This window comes from Triticum dicoccoides, chromosome 3A, assembly GCF_002162155.2.
Source record: "Triticum dicoccoides isolate Atlit2015 ecotype Zavitan chromosome 3A, WEW_v2.0, whole genome shotgun sequence".
NCBI lineage: Eukaryota > Viridiplantae > Streptophyta > Magnoliopsida > Poales > Poaceae > Triticum > Triticum dicoccoides.
The window spans coordinates 208,067,671-208,086,586 of NC_041384.1; the positions used below are offsets into that span (position 1 = coordinate 208,067,671).

At 43.8% G+C, this 18,916-nt stretch overlaps 2 protein-coding genes across 2 annotated transcripts; one reads left to right on the forward strand and one right to left on the reverse strand.

The window, feature by feature from the left end:
* The first annotated feature begins 7,105 nt into the window (after positions 1–7,105).
* LOC119272156 lies at positions 7,106–8,757 on the forward strand. Its single transcript, XM_037553715.1, has 3 exons — positions 7,106–7,189; positions 7,341–7,487; positions 8,077–8,757. The coding sequence occupies exons 1-3, from the start codon at positions 7,106–7,108 to the stop codon at positions 8,755–8,757; spliced, it is 912 nt and encodes a 303-aa protein (XP_037409612.1).
* A 692-nt stretch (positions 8,758–9,449) lies between these two features.
* Positions 9,450–12,360, reverse strand: LOC119272157. The gene is made up of 5 exons (XM_037553716.1): positions 11,539–12,360; positions 10,908–11,373; positions 10,601–10,815; positions 9,579–10,515; positions 9,450–9,499 (listed from the first exon to the last, which is right to left on the reverse strand). Exons 1-5 carry the CDS (start codon positions 12,358–12,360, stop codon positions 9,450–9,452), a joined length of 2,490 nt encoding a protein of 829 aa, XP_037409613.1.
* Between the last annotated feature and the right edge of the window lie 6,556 nt (positions 12,361–18,916).

The following is an 18,916-nucleotide window of genomic DNA, read 5'->3' on the forward strand; positions in this document are numbered from 1 at the left end:
GACATCGAATGGATTCTATTCAATTTTGTGAGCACGTTGAACACAACCTACCATATTCTAACAGTCGATAAACCATCAAAGTAAACAATTCAAAATTTGCATGGGTACAAACATAGATAAGATAAACCTCCAGGTTCTTTATGGTTTAGTTGAACTCTACATACTAATGAGAAATTTCAGGAAAATGTGAAAGCACCTCAAACCACATTTTCTTACTACCAAGCTCCCATGCGCTGTCACCTCTTCCTAAACTCAAACTAATGGCTCGTCTCCTTAGCTACCTACTATCCGATCACACGATCACATACCTTGCATCACTACAACTAAAAAGGAAATAATATGAATGAATTAGATGGTGATAGCTTCCTCACCAAATAAGCATGTAAAGACAATAAGAACTTACATATGTTCAAGCAGGAAAAGGAAGCAAACCAAGTACATGTTTGAATGAATATATAATCTATTGCAGACCTTGCCTAGTACAAATAGTGACAAGCAAGCACAAGATGCATCAGCTTACATGCTTTAAACCACTTCCATTGACATGCACAACTGATTACATTACAAAGAAGTATATCGTGTCATATAGGCATGGGCATGATACCACCCGTTGCGCCAACTGGAGCAGAGATCCACTAACACCATGTGTGCTTTGAAAAAAAATCCATATATTAGTAGGTTTAGCTGTGGCCAAGCACGTACACTGCTTTACACCCGTTTCAGAATCATTCTTTTTTAAACCATGCAATAGGATTGCATATATTCCAGAGGAATCTTTACACAATCGAGGATGATCAAATGACCCAAGCTCACACCAGCCTACTGCCTAGTATCAGGACCGATGACTCTCTGGAGCAGCGCGAAGACACTATTAAAGCCTGCTATCTTGTCCCTCCATATGCTCCAAATGACCACGGAGATAAAAGCATTCACAATTTAACACGGGCTGGAAACGACCGACGTAATAATGTGCCGTTAATGGGTATAAAGTGATACACTATTCATTATGGGCTAGTTTCATCTCAGGCCTTTAATGGGAACAGAGTTACGAAGGGCCTCATATGGGACGAAAGACATCATGGGCCATACATGGGCCGAAAGTAACAACGGGCTATAATCATGTTGGACGACCCAGATGAAGCTATTGGGCTTAATTCCGATAGGCCGTAATGGGCTGGGAGTTCGCGGGCCGTAAATGGGCGATATACGAACATGCCGTTAACATGCTTTCCCTAGGCCGGCCCATTACCTTTTGACCAAGGCCTTTTCACCGTAATGGGCCTCTATTGGGTTGTGCCACATGTCGACGTATCATAGGCGCCTCCAGTCCAATGAGTGGATGACATCTGTCCCAACGGTGAGCCAACACGTGTTTCCTCTGGCAAATGAGAATTTTACACGTGGAAAATCCCCATTAGTCTGGGTTGTTAACGTGTTATCGGATCCAAAACCGGACCCCATAGCTTAACGGAAACCTTTTATGATGGATGCCATGTGTTGGTCACCCTTAACGAAAACACTTCTATGACGCGTGATTTATCGTCATGGAAGTGGACACTTCCATGATGATAATTTTGGTAATTGTCATGGATGTACATGCATGACAGAAAACGTGACCTACTATGACGAACACGTATCATCACGGAAGTGTCTTTTTTTGTAGTGTCATGTTTTGTAAAAGTTATCGGCAACTGGCAGGAGCCTTATGGCTGTTGCTTTATTGTATGAAATGCAATCACCATGTAATTGCTTAACTTTATCACTAAGCGGCAGCGATAGTCGTAGAAGCAATAGTTGGCGAGACGACAACGATGCTATGATAGAGATCAAGGTGTCAAGCCGGTGACGATGGAGATCATGACGGTGCTTTGGAGATGGAGATCAAAGGCACAAGATGATGATGGCGATATCATGTCGCATATTTTGATTGCATGTGATGTTTATCCTTTATGCATCTTATTTTGGTTAGTACGACGGTAGCATTATAAGATGATCTCTCACTAAATTTCAAGCTATAAGTGTTCTCCCTGAGTATGCACCATTGCTACAGTTCGTCATGTTGAGACACTGATGTCTACTACACAACCTTCTTCTTGTAGACGTTGTTGGGCCTCCAAGTGCAGAGATTTGTAGGACAATAGGAAATTTCCCTCAAGTGGATGACCTAAGGTTTATCAATCCATAGGAGGCGTAGGATGAAGATGGTCTCTCTCAAGTAACCCTGCAACCAAATAACAAAGAGTCTCTTGTGTCCCCAACACACCCAATACAATGGTAAATTGTATAGGTGCACTAGTTCGGCAAAGAGATGGTGATACAAGTGGTATATGGATGGTAGATAAAGGTATTTCTAATCTGAAATTATAAAAACAGCAAGGTAACTAATGATAAAAGTGAGCGTAAACGGTATTGCAATGCTAGGAAACAAGGCCTAGGGTTCATACTTTCGCTAGTGTAAGTTCCCTCAACAATAATATCATAATTGGATCACATAACTATCCCTCAACATGCAACAAATAGTCACTCCAAAGTCACTAATAGCGAAGAACAAAGGAAGATATTATGGTAGGGTACGAAACCACCTCAAAGTTATTCTTTCCAATCAATCCGTTGGGCTATTCCTATAAGTGTCACAAACAGCCCTAGAGTTCGTACTAGAATAACACCTTAAGACAAATCAACCAAAACCCTAATGTCACCTAGATATTCCAATGTCACCTCAAGTATCCGTGGGCATGATTATACGATATGCATCACACAATCTCAGATTCATCTATTCAACCAACACAAAGGACCTCAAAGAGTGCCCCAAAGTTCTACCGAAGAATCACGACGAAAATGTGTGCCAACCCTTATGCATAGGTTCATGGGCGGAACCCGCAAGTTGAGCACCAAAACATACATCAAGTGAATCACGTGATATCCCATTGTCACCACAGATACGCACGGCAAGACATACATCAACTGCTCTCAAATCTTTAAAGACTCAATCCGATAAGATAACTTCAAGGGGGAAACTCAATTCATTACAATATAGTAGAGGGGGGAAGAAACATCATAGGATCCAAATATAATAGCAAAGCTCGCGATACATCAAGATCATATCACCTCAAGAACACGAGAGAGAGAGAGAGAGATCAAACACATAGCTACTGGTGCATACCCTCAGCCCCGAGGGAGAACTACTCCCTCCTCGTCATGGAGAGCACCGGGATGATGAATATGGCCACCGAAGAGGGATTGGCCCCTCCGGCAGGGTGCCGGAACGGGTCTAGATTGGCTTTCGGTGGCTACGGAGGCTTCTGGAGGCGGAACTCCCGATCTATTGTGCTCCCCGATTGTTTTAGGGTATATGGAGATATATAGGTGGAAGAGGTACGTCAGGGGAGCCACGAGGGGCCCACGAGGGTGGAGGGCGCTCCCTAGGGGGGTGGGCGCGCCCCCTACCTCGTGGCCTCCTTGAAGCTTCCCTTACATGCACTTTAAGTCTTCTGGGCTTCTTTCCTTCCAAAAATGGGTTCCGTGAAGTTTCAGGTCAATTGGACTCCATTTGGTTTTCCTTTTCTTCGAAACCCTAAAACAAGGTAAAAACAGAAACTGGCACTGGGCTCTGGGTTAATAGGTTAGTCCCAAAAATGATATAAAAGTGTATAATAAAGTCCATAAACATCCAAAATAGTAGATAATATAGCATGGAGCAATAAAAAATTATAGATACATTGGAGACGTATCAGCATCCCCAAGCTTAATTCCTGCTCGTCCTCGAGTAGGTAAATGATAAAAACAGAATTTTTGATGTGGAATGCTACCTAACATATTTATCCATGTAGTTCTCTTTATTGTGGCAAAAATATTCAGATCCATAAGATTCAAGCCAAAAGTTTAATATTGACATAAAAATAATAATACTTCAAGCATACTAACAAAGCAATCATGTCTTCTCAAAATAACATGGCCAAAGAAAGCTATCCCTACAAAATCATATAGTCTGGCTATGCTCCATCTTCACCACATAAAATATTTAAATCATGCACAACCCCGATGAAAAGCCAAGCAGTTGTTTCATACTTTTGACGTTTTCAAACTTTTTCAATCTTCACACAATACATGAGCGTGAGCCATGGACATAGCACTATAGGTGGAATAGAATGGTGGTTGTGGAGAAGACAAAAAGGAGAAGATAGTATCACATCAACTAGGCGTATCAACGGGCTATGGAGATTCCCATCGACAGATATCAATGTGAGTGAGTAGGGATTGCCATGCAACGGATGCATTAGAGCTATAAGTGTATGAAAGCTCAACAAAAGAAACTAAGTGGGTGTGCATCCAACTTGCTTGCTCACGAAGACCTAGGGCATTTTGAGGAAGCCCGTCATTGGAATATACAAGCCAAGTTCTATAATGAAAAATTCCCACTAGTATATGGAAGTGACAACATAGGAGACTCTCTATCATGAAGATCATGGTGCTACTTTGAAGCACAAGTGTGGTAAAAGGATAGTAGCATTGCCCCTTCTCTCTTTTTCTCTCATTTTTTATTTGGGCATTCTCCTTTTGTTTTATGGCCTCTTTTTCCCCCTTTTTTATTTGGGCTTCTTTAGCCTCTTTTATTTATTTATTTTCGTCTGGAGTCTCATCCCGACTTGTGGGGGAATCATAGTCTCCATCATCCTTTCCTCACTGGGACAATGCTCTGACAATTATGATCATCACACTTTTATTTACTTACAACTCAAGAATTACAAATCGATTCTTAGAACACAATATGACTCTATATGAATGCCTCCGGCGGTGTACCGGGATGTGCAATGTCTCATGAGTGACATGTATGAAAGAATTATGAATGGTGGCTTTTCCACAAATACGATGTCAACTACATGATCATGCAAAGCAATATGACAATGATGAAACGTGTCATAATAAATGGAACAATGGTAAGTTGCATGGCAATATATCTTGGAATGGGTATGGGAATGCCATGATAGGTAGGTATGGTGGCTGTTTTGAGGAAGTTATATGGTGGGTTTATGGTACCTGCGAAAGTTGCGTGGTACTAGAGAGGCTAGCAATGGTGGAAGGGTGAGAGTGGGTATAATCCATGGACTCAACATTAGTCATAAAGAACTCACATACTTATTGCAAAAATCTATTAGTTATCGAAACAAAGTACTACGTGCATGCTCCTAGGGGGATAGATTGGTAGGAGAAGACCATCGCTCGTCCCCGACTGCCACTCATAAGGAAGGCAATCAATAAACAAATCATGCTCCGACTTCATAACATAACGGTTGACCATACGTGCATGCTACGTGAATCACAAACTTTAACACAAGTATTTCTCAAATTCACAACTACTCAACTAGCATGACTCTAATATTACCATCCTCATATCTCAAAACAATCATCAAGTATCAAACTTCTCATAGTATTCAATGCACATTATATGAAAGCTTTTATTGTATCCCTCTTGGATGCCCATCATATTTAGGACTAATTTCATAACCAAAGCAAATTACCATGATGTTCTAAATACTCTCAAAATATTATAGTTGAAGCATGAGAGTTCATAAATTTCTTAAAAATAAAACCACCACCGTGCTCTAAAAGGATATAAGTGAAGCACTAGAGCAACGACAAACTACTCCGGAAGATATAAGTGAAGATCAATGAGTAGTCGAATAATTATGCAACTATGTGAAGACTCTCTAACATTTAATAATTTCAGATCTTGATACTTTATTCAAACAGCAAGCAAAACTAAATAAAATAAAATGACCTTCCAAGCAAAACACATATCATGTGGCAAATAAAAATATAGCTCCAAGTGAAGTTACCGATGAACGAAGACGAAAGAGGGGATGCCTTCCGGGGCATCCCCAAGCTAAGGCTCTTGGCTATCGTTGAATATTACCTTGGGGTGCCTTGGGAATCCTCAATCTTAGGCTCTTGCCACTCCTTATTCCATAGTCCATCGAATCCTTACCCAAAACTTGAAAACTTCACAACACAAAACTTAACAGAAAACTCGTAAGCTCCGTTAGTATAAGAAAATAAATCACCACTTCAAGGTACTGTAATGAACTCATTGTTTATTTATATTGGTGTTAAACCTACTGTATTCCAACTTCTCTATGGTTTATAAACTATACTAGCCATAGATTCATCAAAATAAGTAAACAACACATGAAAAACAGAATCTGTCAAAAACAGAACAGTCTATAGTAATCTGAATCATACGTATACTTATGGAACTCATAAAATTCACAAATAAATCGATGGACCTGAGTAATTTATCTATTAATCATTTTCAAAAATAATTAACTAAATATCACTCTCCAGATAAAAATGGCAGCAATTCTCGTGAGCGCTAAAGTTTCTGTTTTTTACAGCATGATCAACAAGACTTTCCCCATGTCTTCCCAAAGGTTCTACTTGGCACAAACACTAATTAAAAGCATAAAACCACATCTAAACATAGGCTAGATGAATTATTTATTACTAAACAGGAACAAAAAGCAAGGAACAAAAATAAAATTGGGTTGCCTCCCAACAAGCGCTATCGTTTAACGCCCCTAGCTAGGCATGATGATTTCAATGATGCTCACATAAAAGACAAGAATTGAAACATAAAGAGAGCATCATGAAGAATATAACTAGCATATTTAAGTCTAACCCACTTCCTATGCATAGGGATTTTGTGAGCAAACAACTTATGGGAACAAGAATCAACTTGCATAGAGTAAATTGCACAGAAGTACCACAATTGGGGCATTGGAAGCAGATTGGTACCAAGATTGGTAATTTTTACATGTCAGTACCAAGATTGGGGCGAGCCGTTGCAAAAAAGACTAAAAGTGTGTTTTATACGTATTGACAGAAAAGCTGACCGGTTGGGCCCGCCTGTCAGGCGACACGCTGGCCAGTGCGCGCGTGCCCGCGCGCTGACTGGGACGAGGCCGGCTCCCGTTTAGGGCGCGGCTGGTGCGGTCGAGCCACACCCCCGCTCACTCCCCCCTCTCCGCTCTGCGTTCTTCTTCCTTCTCTCTGCCTCGCCGCCGGCTGTGCCCGCCCCCGCCGGACGCCACACGACGCTGCCGCAGGCATGGTTTTTGAAGACGAGAGCAGCGACGAGAACTCAAGCCTCCCGTACATGCACTCCGAAACCTCCACCGATGGGCTCAATCAGGTCAGTTACTCCATTGGAGCTAGGGTTAGGGCTAGGTTTAGGAAAATTTTGGGATTTTTCTGTCTAGGTGGTCTTTGCTGTGAGGATTTCGTTTGATTTGCTTTGTCCTCGTCCTCTGCACATGATGCTAACTTGGATTTTGCTTGGGCAGGTGCCTTTCTCTCTTCAGGACCCAGATTACAATGGTCTTGAGCTAGATCTGATAGTGCTGTGCGAGAAGCATGGGAAGCCATCAGAGAGGCTTGTTGCATTTGAAGGAACAATGACTGGGAGAAGGTTCTTAGCATGTGCAGAGCCGGTAATTTTCTTGCCTTATTGATTATGCACAGGATATGTTCATTGGAAGTCAGATAGTCTTGTTTGCCAATTGTTATTCAGTTATGTGATTGGTAATTTTGTTAGTCATATATGTCATACTGTAGTGCTCATTGTAGGAATGGTGAATATTATGGTCAGTAGAGTGCATTTAGGCTAAATATAGGCTCAAGCATGCTCTGTTGTGTGCACATGAATGCTCTGTTGTATGCAATGTTGCTTAGTACTCACATTAGCCATTAGCTGATGTGTGACTCTTAATAAGTAACTGTTGCTTACTGCTGATAGTAGGTACTGTCATTAGCTAGTTTGTTCCTGCAGGCTAATGTAGTGTATTTAGCTAGGCTAATGTAGGATTCCATTATATTAATGGCCAATTGTAAGTTGGTTATTATGCAAAGTTGAATGTAGTGTTACTCTGCTAATTATATACTGATCACCCTCTTGCTTAGCACATGGATGTGCAAATTCAATGTTGGTCAGTACCAACATTAGCTACTGGCATGAACTAACTGTTGCTTACTATTATTAGTAGTTGTATTGTACTAAATTTTGCCTTGTTATTTTTCCAGGAAGGTCAGAATTGTGGGTTTGTTCAGTGGGTTGATGAGCAGTGGCCCCCAACAATGGAGAATGCATTGCTGAAGCTTTGGTCAATGGTTGAAGAGAGCAAGTCTGCTAGGGTGGATGATAATCTTCAAAGTTCTTTAACTATTCACCATTTGACAGAAGAAAATAAGAAGCTGGATGCACAATATGACAAGTTAGTGAAAGATGTGCATCAACTTGTGGACTTTCAGCAGGATAGGGTTGTGGATTTCAGTTATCTGCAGTCAGCTGTCACATATCAGCACCAATGCAGAGCTGAATTGGTGGCTGGTATGAATGCAAAAATGGCAAAGAAAGATGCAGCTCTAGAGAAGCTTCAACAGAAGTTTGAAATCCTGTGCAACCTAACAAGTGCTCAAGCAACTGCCATCCAAAACCTCAAGTTGAAGAATATGAAAGAGAAGCAATTGAGGATTGAGGCTCAAGAGAATTTGGAGCTAAAGAATGCAGAGTTCACAAAGTTTGAGGAGAAGCTCACCCAAGAGAAGCTAGAGTTGAAGTTCCAGGTTGCTGATCTGCTGAAGCTTAAGGAAAACCATAAAGAAGAGAAGCAGATGCAAGAGTTTAAGATTACTGAGCTCACGAAGGCAGAGGAGAAGCTGAAGGAGAAGATCAAGGGGATCCAGGCCATCTTGGAGAACTGAACAAGATGAATTAAGATTAGTGGGCATTGCAGACCTTTTGGGAAGGATGGTTGTGCAATGGCCTAGTAACTTAGAATTATGGTAGTGTAATGTATGGTTCTAGAACTAATTGTGAACTCTGGCTGTTTATGTACCTACTAATATGCTATTCATCCTTTTGTGAGAAAAGGATGGATTGTGCATTTGAACTCCACTATGTAATGTGAACAATGGTTGTGTATTCATATAATGTGTTGAACTCCAGTTAGTATCATTTGCTTATGTTAGACTGAAAATGATGGTTAAATGCATTTGAGGAATAGTTACATATGTTAGAGTGATGCTTAAATGCTTAAATGCATTTGCAAAAGGAATAGTTTTAGGTGGTTCCGTCGACCCCAAGACACCCTAGACCCTAGTTGATGGCTTTAGGTGGTTCCGTCGACCCCGAGCCACCAAAACCCAAAATGATGGCTTTAGGTGGTTCCGTCGACCCCGAGACACCCTAGACCCTAGTTGATGGCTTTAGGTGGTTCCATCGACCCCGAGCCACCAAAACATAGACAACATAAAAAGGACCATTTTGAGCATAGACAACATATCAATAATAAAAAGAACCATTTTTATCATAACAACATATCAATCATAAAAAGAACCATCCAAGCTTGCATAATCAATAACTCCAGCATATCAAGATAGTCCATTCTAGGCATTCACTCATAAGTTGCATCCACATCAACAAAAGCCATATATGACATTGATTCTTAAAGTACACCACCAAAGCAAAGATGACATTGTACACCACCACATGAAGTATCTAGTTACCACTTGCATAGAAATACCTCCCGCATCCAGTATGTCTACCACCAGCACCTCTCCCAGCAACAGATGTGGAGGGAGCAGTAGATGTGGAGGGACCAGATTGTCTTGGGGCAGAGAATGCACCTCTCCCTCTCCCAACACCTCTTGCAGCACCTGGTGCAGCACCTCTCCCAGCACCTCTTCCAGCAGCTTGAGCTGCTGCAGCACCTCTCCCAGCAGCTGCAGCTGCAGCACCTCTACCACCACCTCTCCCAGCTCCTCTCCCAGCTCCTCTCCCACATAAAATTCTTTCTTGAAGAACTTGCTGACATAATCCTCTGGTTTTCTTTTGCCCTTGTTGATTGCTGAGATGGCATGGTTACATGGGATGCCACTGAGGTCCCATTTTCTGCACCCACATGTGTGCACTTGCAAGTCAACAGCATGGGTTTGCTGCCCACTTGTAACCTGCCACAAGTTCACACCAGCTTGAATTGGTTTGCAATATTTGGCCCTCTCCTTCTCAACCTCTAGCTTCTCACTATAATGGGGTGTTATGTCCCATCTAGCTGTCTTTGCACTCTCCCTATTCCTATGCCACCTCATCATCTGTTTATCCTTTATTCCATCACACATTGTCCTAATTGGTTTCTTCCTAACATCTAGGACATACTTGTTGAACACCTCAGACAAATTGTTAACTACAAGGTCAGTCTTGCAGTTTGTGTCAAATGCATGCCTTGCCCATGTTTTCTTGGGTATTTGACAAAGCCACTCCCAAGCTTCCTGACATTCAGCTCTAAGGTCATTCATTGCAATGTTAAATTTGTGTTCACTATATGCATAGGCAGCATTATCCATACACTTCTTCAGATCTTCCCCCCTAAACCCAGCATTTTGGAAGTTTGCATAGATATGCCTAAGGCAGAACCTTTGGTTGCACTTAGGAAAGACAGCATTCACTGCATTTAGTAGGCCCTGGGACACACAATTAAACTAGCTAAGCTACTATCTAGCACAAAACAACCATATAGGAACAAGGACATAAGATGCAAGCACATACCTTTTGTCTATCTGACATTATTGTATATGGACCAAACTGTCCCTCTTCTCCTCCTAGGCAGATTTTAAGTTGGTGTAGAAACCAACACCAGTTAGGTGTGTCCTCTTGCCCAACAATACCAAATGCTAGTGGGTATATATTGTTGTTGCCATCTCTACCAGTGGCAGCAAGTAGTTGAGCACCAGTAGTTAACTTAATGAAGCACCCATCAACACCTGAATGAGCAAGCAAATTCAATATTTAAAACATTCAAATGCATTTCAAGATGAAACAATATGTAACTAATGCACAAGGTGAAGAAACTAACCAATGAATGGTCTGCACCCCTTGAGAAACCCCTCCCTTGCTCCATTAATGCAATAGAACATAGCATGGAATCTTGGACCTGGATGGGGGATTTTTTCAGTGGGTGATGGAGTTACAGTAGTGACTACTACTCTACTCCCAGGGTTTGTATCCATCACTGTCTGAGCATAGTCTTTCAACCTAGGGTATTGCTTCTTGTGGTCGCCTAGCATAGCATCAATAGCTATGTTCTTTGCTCTATATGCCATTGACTTGGGCACATCCACACCATACTTCTCCATGCAAGCATCAATCAAAGTCTGAATGCTAGTTGTTAGATCAGATCTGAACAGTGACTCATACTTCTGTGCAAGCCACTTGGCACTTACCCTTGTTGTCTCTGTACTAGTAGGGCAAGTGTGCTTAATTCTCATCTTCTTAACTACAAAAGTAGTTTCACCTTTTATAACTGCTGCCACCATAAAGAAGTTGCAATTTTTTTGGTTGCATTCTACAATTATTCTTTGATCTGAGTTCCTATGATATCTGAAGTTTCTTTCTTGAGTGATGTGTAGGTTCAACAAAGCCTCTCTGAATTGATGTTGATCCAAGAAACACATGTGTAGACATAATTGCTCATGTGGTGCATCCATTTTCTCATTGTACCATTTTCTAGGAGGCCTCTGCTTTGCCCTGCTTTTCCTTTTCTTTGGCAGCACAAATGACAATGGCTCAAAACCATCATCATCAGCCTCCTTCAACAATCCTTTCTCTTCTTCATCAGATGAAGGTTTGAAATCAGGTTCCTCCTCTGATACTACACTTGAATGTGACCTTGTTGTAGGCCCTCTCCTAACTGGAAGCTTCTGTTTCTTCTTCTTCTTCTCTTCATGTACAATTACAGTTTCTACATCCTGTGAAACAACTTTGTCATCTTCATCCATTTGAAAAGGTTCCTCAACCTCTGTGTCACCCTCATAATGCACAACTTCTTCCTCCTCAGATTCTTCATCATCTGTTTCTTCCTCTTCCATTTCATCATACTCTTTCTGTTTCTTTCCCTCAGCCATCTCTATGTCATCAGCATCACCCATATAAAAAGGTGGTACATCAATGTCCTCTTCACCTTCACAATCAGAACCACCACTGCCAACATATCCCTCTTCTTCTTCTATTTCCATAACAGCTTTCATTTTTCCTTTTACATTCTTGCTCTCTTGTGTGCAAACACCAGTACCATGAGCTACACTGTAGCTGCTACTCTGACTTTCAAATGCAACTCCTTCTTCATTAACAGCATAGATGGGTGGCTCACTGAGATCATATAACACAGGCTCTTCATACACAACAGTGGATAATTCTTGCCTCTCAAACTGGCTGCAAGGAGGTGGACATGCCCTCACTAGCAAATTTAAGACCTTATACTCCTCAACCTGCTTCTTTACTAATTGCAACTCAGCATTACACTCTACCATCTCCAATCCTTTCTCCCCTAATTATGGATTCTCAATGTGAAACAGCAGATCATATTCACTAAATCCTTGGGTTTCCATCACTGCAATCATATTCAGGTATGTTACATCTGAACTGCAGAGCTTCAACTCAAACATTTCTGAAGCATCAAAATAGAACCTAACATCCAAAATGTCATCATACAAACTGCAAAATGAAATAACAGAAAAAATGGTTAATAAACAATTTTACTTAACAGATAGGCTAACATATAAACAAAGCTTTGTTTAAGTTAACATATAATTTGGACTCTGCTCTAGTTAGGAATTTTTTAAGTTAACATATAAACAAAGCTTTGCTTAAGTTAACATATAAACAAAGCTTTGTTTAAGTTAACTAATGGTGCTCTGCTCTAGTTAGGAATGATTTAATCCACTATGCTTCTCTGCTCTGCTCTGCTCTAACTAGGTAACACCTAATGCTGCTCTGACAATTTGGACTAAGAAATAACAATGTAATCCACTAATGCTGCTCTGCTCTGCTCTAGTTAGGACTCATGTAATCCAATATACTTCTCTGCTCTACTTAGGAACTAGCAATTAGAGTGCTAAACATGCAGACAGTAAACCAGGCAGTAAACCCTAACCCTAATCCCCAATTTCAGTTTGCAAAGATGGAACAATGGAACACTTACAGAACACCACCGATGCCATGAGTCCACTGATGGGCGGTGCTAGGGTTGGCCAACCAAATTCACGCCATCTTCAGCATCTGCTCCATCGACAACACCGGCTCCGCAAAATCTTCGTCCTCGCTACTGTACTCCGAGCTGGAGTAGCAACCACTCCCATCGAGGCCTAAGCGGGGGAGGTCGCCGCCGCTCGCATCGCCCTGGCCATCGTCGCCTGCCGGAGTAGCTGAGGCCATCGTCGCCTAGGGCACAGCAGCCGCGGGGGAGAGGAGGGCGCGAGGGACGAGCAGCCGCGGTGGAGGTGACAGCGCCTAAGCAGTTCGATCCATGACTATGGTGGCGTGGTGTGGCGGGCGGCGGGGCGGGCGGGGAGGCAGCCGCCGGCGAGGAGGAGAAGGAAGAGGGCAGAGCGGGGTCGGGGTGAGGCTCGACCGCACCAGCCGCGCCCTAAACGGTGCGAGCCGGCCTCGTCCCAGTCAGCGCCCAGTCAGCGCGCGGGCACGCGCGCACTGGCCAGCGTGTCGCCTGACGGGCGGGCCCAACCGGTCAGCTTTTCTGTCGATACGTATAAAACACACTTTTAGTCTTTTTTGCAATGGCTCGCCCCAATCTTGGTACTGACATGTAAAAATTACCAATCTTGGTACCAATCTGCTTCCAATGCCCCAATTGTGGTACTTCTGTGCAATTTACTCACTTGCATAGGAAGGTAAAGCAAGCAAAATTTCAAAATTTTAAGCACATAGAGAGGAAACTTGATATTATTGCAATTCCTACAAGCATATGTTTCTCCCTCATAATAATTTTCAGTAGCATCATGAATGAATTCAACAATATAACCAGCACCTAAAGCATTCTTTTCATGATCTACAAGCATAGAAATTTTATTACTCTCCACATAAGCAAAATTCTTCTCATTCGGAATAGTGGGAGTATCATAGGAAACTCGAATACTATAAATTGTTTCCACATTAAAAGAGTAATGTTCAGATAAGGCGTAACCATAATCATGACAATTTTTATAAATATAATCACTACCTTTTATAGCATAAGTATCATCACAATAATCATCATAAGTAGGATGCATGCTATCATCATTATAAATTTGCATATCAAAACTTGGGAGACTAAAAATATCATCTTCATTAATCATAGCTTCCCCAAGCTTGGGACAAACATTAATTGCAGCAAATATATTCTCAAAAACATCATCTTCATCAAACATAGCATCCCCAAGCTTGGTCCTTTTCATATCATAAGCATAATCACTCTCATCATTAATAGTATGGATAGCACCAATAGTATAGCAATTATCATATTCTTCCAAGCAAGTGCCAAAAAGATTTTCAAGATCATAAGAAGTATCATTATCTTCCACAATTATATTTTCATGAGGCACAATAGTAATAGGAGCAACATTATTTGGGGTAGATATCTTTTTACCTCTCTTTCTTTTTCTTTTCTTCTTCTTCACCACATCATGTGTGGGTTCAATCCTCTTTTGGAGCTCCTTATTAATGAGATTGGTTGAATAGGAGGCTCCTCCTCATTACCTGCCATCATAAGAAATAATAGAAGGATACTGGGAAGTCTCTTCCCTTTCATTAGTATTCTCTTCATCTTCTATTAGCTTTCTTTTCTTTATGTAATTGGCTAAGGATTTTCAATACAATTCACCGCACAATACATATAAATTTTCTCTAGATCAAAATCAAGAAATTTATCAAGATTAAACTTTGGAATACCCTCAGTTATACGTTTCATTTCCTCATACCCCAAAAGAAGACTAAGCTCTTTATGATGCTCAAGGGTAATCAAATTATCACAATTTTTGGATACGATTCGGTCATGAAACAATTTGCAAATTGGAGATTTAAATGACCATGTTCATTGCAAAGTTCACAAGGGGTGCGAAAAATATTGAATTTTTCAGCACAATCATCAAGACTTTCTTGCAACAATTTAGTTTCTAAGTATTTATGCCTCTTGCAATATCTATCTTCCCTATTTGGTGTGTACTTACAAACCCAATGCACTCCACAAAAATTTGCATGTTTATAGGAGACATTTTCATCATAACTAGTGCAATCATCATTAGTATCATGGATATTCAAAGAATTCGTACTAACAACATTGCAACCATGCTCACCATTCACATATTTAGTGCCAAACATTTTATAGATTTCTTCTTTTAGCACTTGAGCACAATTTTCCTTTCCATTATACTTATGAAAGATATTAAAAAGGTGAAGCGTATGAGACAAATTTAATTCCATTTTTTAAAGTTTTCTTTTATGAACTAAACTAGTGATAAAACAAGAAACTAAAAGACTCGATTGCAAGATCTTAAGATATACCTTCAAGCGCTGACCTCCCCGGCAACAGCGCCAGAAAAGAGCTTGATGTCTACTACACAACCTTCTTCTTGTAGATGTTGATGGGCCTCCAAGTGCAGAGGTTTGTAGGACAGTAGCGAATTTCCCTCAAGTGGATGACCTAAGGTTTATCAATCCGTAGGAGGCATAGGATGAAGATGGTCTCTCACAAGCAACCCTGCAACCAACTAACAAAGAGTCTCTTGTGTCCCCAACACACCTAATACAATATTAAATTGTATAGGTGCACTAGTTCGGCGAAGAGATGGTGATACAAGTGGTATATGGATGGTAGATAAAGGTATTTGTAATCTGAAATTATAAAAACAGCAAGGTAACTAATGATAAAAGTGAGCGTAAATGGTATTGCAATGCTAGGAAACAAGGCCTAGGGTTCATACTTTCGCTAGTGTAAGTTCCCTCAACAATAATATCATAATTGGATCACATAACTATCCCTCAACATGCAACAAAGGGTCACTCCAAAGTCATTAATAGCGGAGAACAAAAGAAGAGATTATGGTGGGTACGAAACCACCTCAAAGTTATTCTTTCCAATCAATCCGTTGGGCTATTCCTATAAGTGTCACAAACAGCCCTAGAGTTCGTACTAGAATAACACCTTAAGACACAAATCAACCAAAACCCTAATGTCACCTAGATACTCCAATGTCACCTCAAGTATTCGTGGGCATGATTATAAGATATGCATCACACAATCTCATATTCATCTATTCAACGAACACAAATGACCTCAAAGAGTGCCCCAAAGTTCTACCGGAGAATCACGACGAAAACGTGTGCCAACCTGCCGGGGTACTAATCCACGAGCACCTATGGGACTGGCGGACTGAGTCCGTTTCGGTTCGGCGGGGGCGAGGGTCGCACGAAGAGCGGATCGAGGCGAAGCACACGACCAGTTTACCCAGGTTCGGGCCGCACGGATGCGTAAAACCCTACTCCTGCTTTGTGGTTTGTATTGAGTTCTTGCTCGGGAGCGCGGAGTGCTACAGTACACCCCAGCAGCTAATGAGACCGAGCGTGAATGTTCCCCTTTTTCCCTCTATGTTGCGCATGGGCCTCCTTTTATATGCTCAAGGGGTCACCGACAGGTGGCAACGTAGACAAGGGTAAAAATGGAAAGGTGTTGCGGTTGGTACAACTACCTGCTACAGTGTATCATACCTACCCCTGACGGCAGGGGACAAGGGCATTAAATGCCCGCCTGCGTCGTCTAAATAGTGCAAAAGGGACCGTTAGGGACGTCACCGCTCGCCACGATGGCAATCTTGTCAGTGCCGCTTGCCACCGCGCACCGCTAGCTGCACAGCCTCCCGCCACGTACGCCTGGAAGGGTCCCAGAGCGACACGTTGGTGGATGTGCTGGAGCGCGGGCACAGAGTGGTGGCTTGTCGCGGCAAGCGCCTTGCCGCGGTCGTTGTCTTGTCGCGTCCAGGAGCTTGTCACTCACCGGGCCTTGCCGGGACGTGTGGCGCGTCGCGGCAAGTTCCTTGAGATGCCTTGGTTGGCCTTCCCGGCAAGCTCCTCTTGCCGGGGTCTTGTCTCCTTAAGCGCCTTGCCTTGGTTGGCCTTCCCGGCAAGCTCCTCTTGCCGGGGTCTTGTCTCCTTTGGCTTGGATACTTTGTCCTTGAATGGCTCCAAAGGAACCACGGAGGACCTTGGCGGTCACCCGGCAAGCCTTGCGGCGGGATGCTGCGACTGCCCGTGCACAAGTTCGGGAAACTAAGGTACCCCTACTCTAGTACACCGACAGGAGCCCCCGGGCCTAGGCCATACACGGTGCCGAGCGCTGTTGGGCCAGGCCCAAAACAGGGCACGGGCACGCGCGGCCTAGGTTACGCCGTATCTCTCCCCGTATCCACCGCGCCCTCCCCGAACGGCACGCGTTGAATGCGGCATCGTGGGAGAGATCGTGGGTGGTTTCTTTATTCGGAAAGGCGGAACGTCCGCCCCCTCCCTCTTTATAAGCAGGGGAAACAGGGGTAGTTCGCCCATTCGCCGGTTGCTACTCCAATCTCGGAAATCTCCGCCGCTCCCTCGTCTTCCCAAAGCTGAAAGAGAGCAGCGCCCCGCCCCCCATCGCCACCAGCACCACCAACGCCGTCGACCTCCTCCACCACTTCCGCCATGGCTCCGAGAGCCGACAAGGGGAAGGTTGTGAAGTCGACCGAGGCGCAGCGGCTTGCGGCGCTGCGAAAGGAGCGGGCAATCTTCCCCCCCAAGCTCACCACGAGGGAGCTAGGGGAGAATTACTACCTCTTCTGGTCGACGGAGACGTGAGCGCACCCGCGCACGAAGGTACTTCCAGCCGCCGCTTGGAAAATGGCTCCAAATGGATATCCATTCTTCGCCTTGTTCTTCTACTGCGGGCTCTGCCCGCCTTTCTCTGAGTTTTTCTGTGATATTATGAACACCTACGGGTTCCACCTCCTTGATTTCACCCCCAATGCCGTTCTGACCATGGCGGTTTTCGCACATCTCTGCGAACACTTTGTCGGAGTCCATCCCAATGTAGCCCTTTTTCGCCACTTCTTTATGCCCCGAGTAGAGAGAGGAGAGCCTTTATCCGGCGGAATCGCCTGGATCTCGAGGGCCGGTAAGAAGGACACTTATCTGGAAGGAGAGTTCCGCGGCAAGTGGGAGGAATGGAGAGCAGACTGGTGCTGGATTGTCGAGGAGAACCCGCAGCCGTTTACCGCCCGGCGCCAAGCCCCAGTAGCACGCGGCAGCGATTGGAGTGACGTGGCTCCGGAAGACGATAGGCTGAAGATTGCCGTCACCGGATCCTACGCCTCAGGCTTGCCGGGCTCACTGTAGGCGCTGTTGGTGCAGATTTTCTTTGCCGCCGCATCGCCCCCCTGCAGGAACGGGGGAGACCCGCCTGGGAATTCAAGAATGCGGCAGATATCATGAGGCTGCGTCCGGGCCTCAACTTCAACTTCACTGTTTTGGAGCTCAACGCGATGCTCCAGGAGCTGTTCAAGTACGACCCTCAACATCCCGAAGTGTTCAGGTTGCCGGGGGGTGTCGTTCCGCTATGCAACAACTCCGCGCTCGACCGCACCCGTGCAATGATGCCGCTGTGCGATTCGCATGGAATTGTCCCAACACTGCAAGAGCCTGCAGACGACGTCATGCAGGAGTTCTTTGACGGCTTGGTAGAAGTGCCAGTCCGGTCCGACGAAAAGGATAGCCTCATCTGCGACACCACCGATGCGGAGATGACACGCATCGCCACTAGGCTGAAAGAGGCGGCGGCGGCCGCAGCCGCGGGCGAATTTGGATTCACCATGGAGGAGGCAGATGCAGCAGAGGCGGCAAGCCGTGCCGAGCGAGGGGAGCCCGCCGGCGAGAAAGAGCTTGTCGGGCATGGCGTCGAGTCGAGCGAGCCCGCCGAGGATGCGAGCGGCTCGCTGGAGATCAACTCCTCTTCCTCCTCATCTTCAGGCAGCTCGCTGCAAGCAGAACCTCCATCTCCACCAAGAAGGCGTC

What these genes read in the sequence shown, in the direction of transcription:
- LOC119272156 (XM_037553715.1), top strand. Translation starts at nt 7,106, where the DNA reads ATGGTTTTTGAAGACGAGAGCAGCGACGAGAACTCAAGCCTCCCGTAC. An exon ending in CCACCGATGGGCTCAATCAG is followed by an intron (nt 7,190 to 7,340) that starts GTCAGTTACTCC and finishes TTGCTTGGGCAG; the next exon opens with GTGCCTTTCTCTCTTCAGGA. An exon ending in TCTTAGCATGTGCAGAGCCG is followed by an intron (nt 7,488 to 8,076) that starts GTAATTTTCTTG and finishes TTATTTTTCCAG; the next exon opens with GAAGGTCAGAATTGTGGGTT.
- LOC119272157 (XM_037553716.1), bottom strand. Translation starts at nt 12,360, where the DNA reads ATGGTAGAGTGTAATGCTGAGTTGCAATTAGTAAAGAAGCAGGTTGAG. An exon ending in TAATGTCAGATAGACAAAAG is followed by an intron (nt 10,516 to 10,600) that starts GTATGTGCTTGC and finishes TGTGTGTCCCAG; the next exon opens with GGCCTACTAAATGCAGTGAA. An exon ending in AGACATACTGGATGCGGGAG is followed by an intron (nt 9,500 to 9,578) that starts GTATTTCTATGC and finishes GTGTACTTTAAG; the next exon opens with AATCAATGTCATATATGGCT.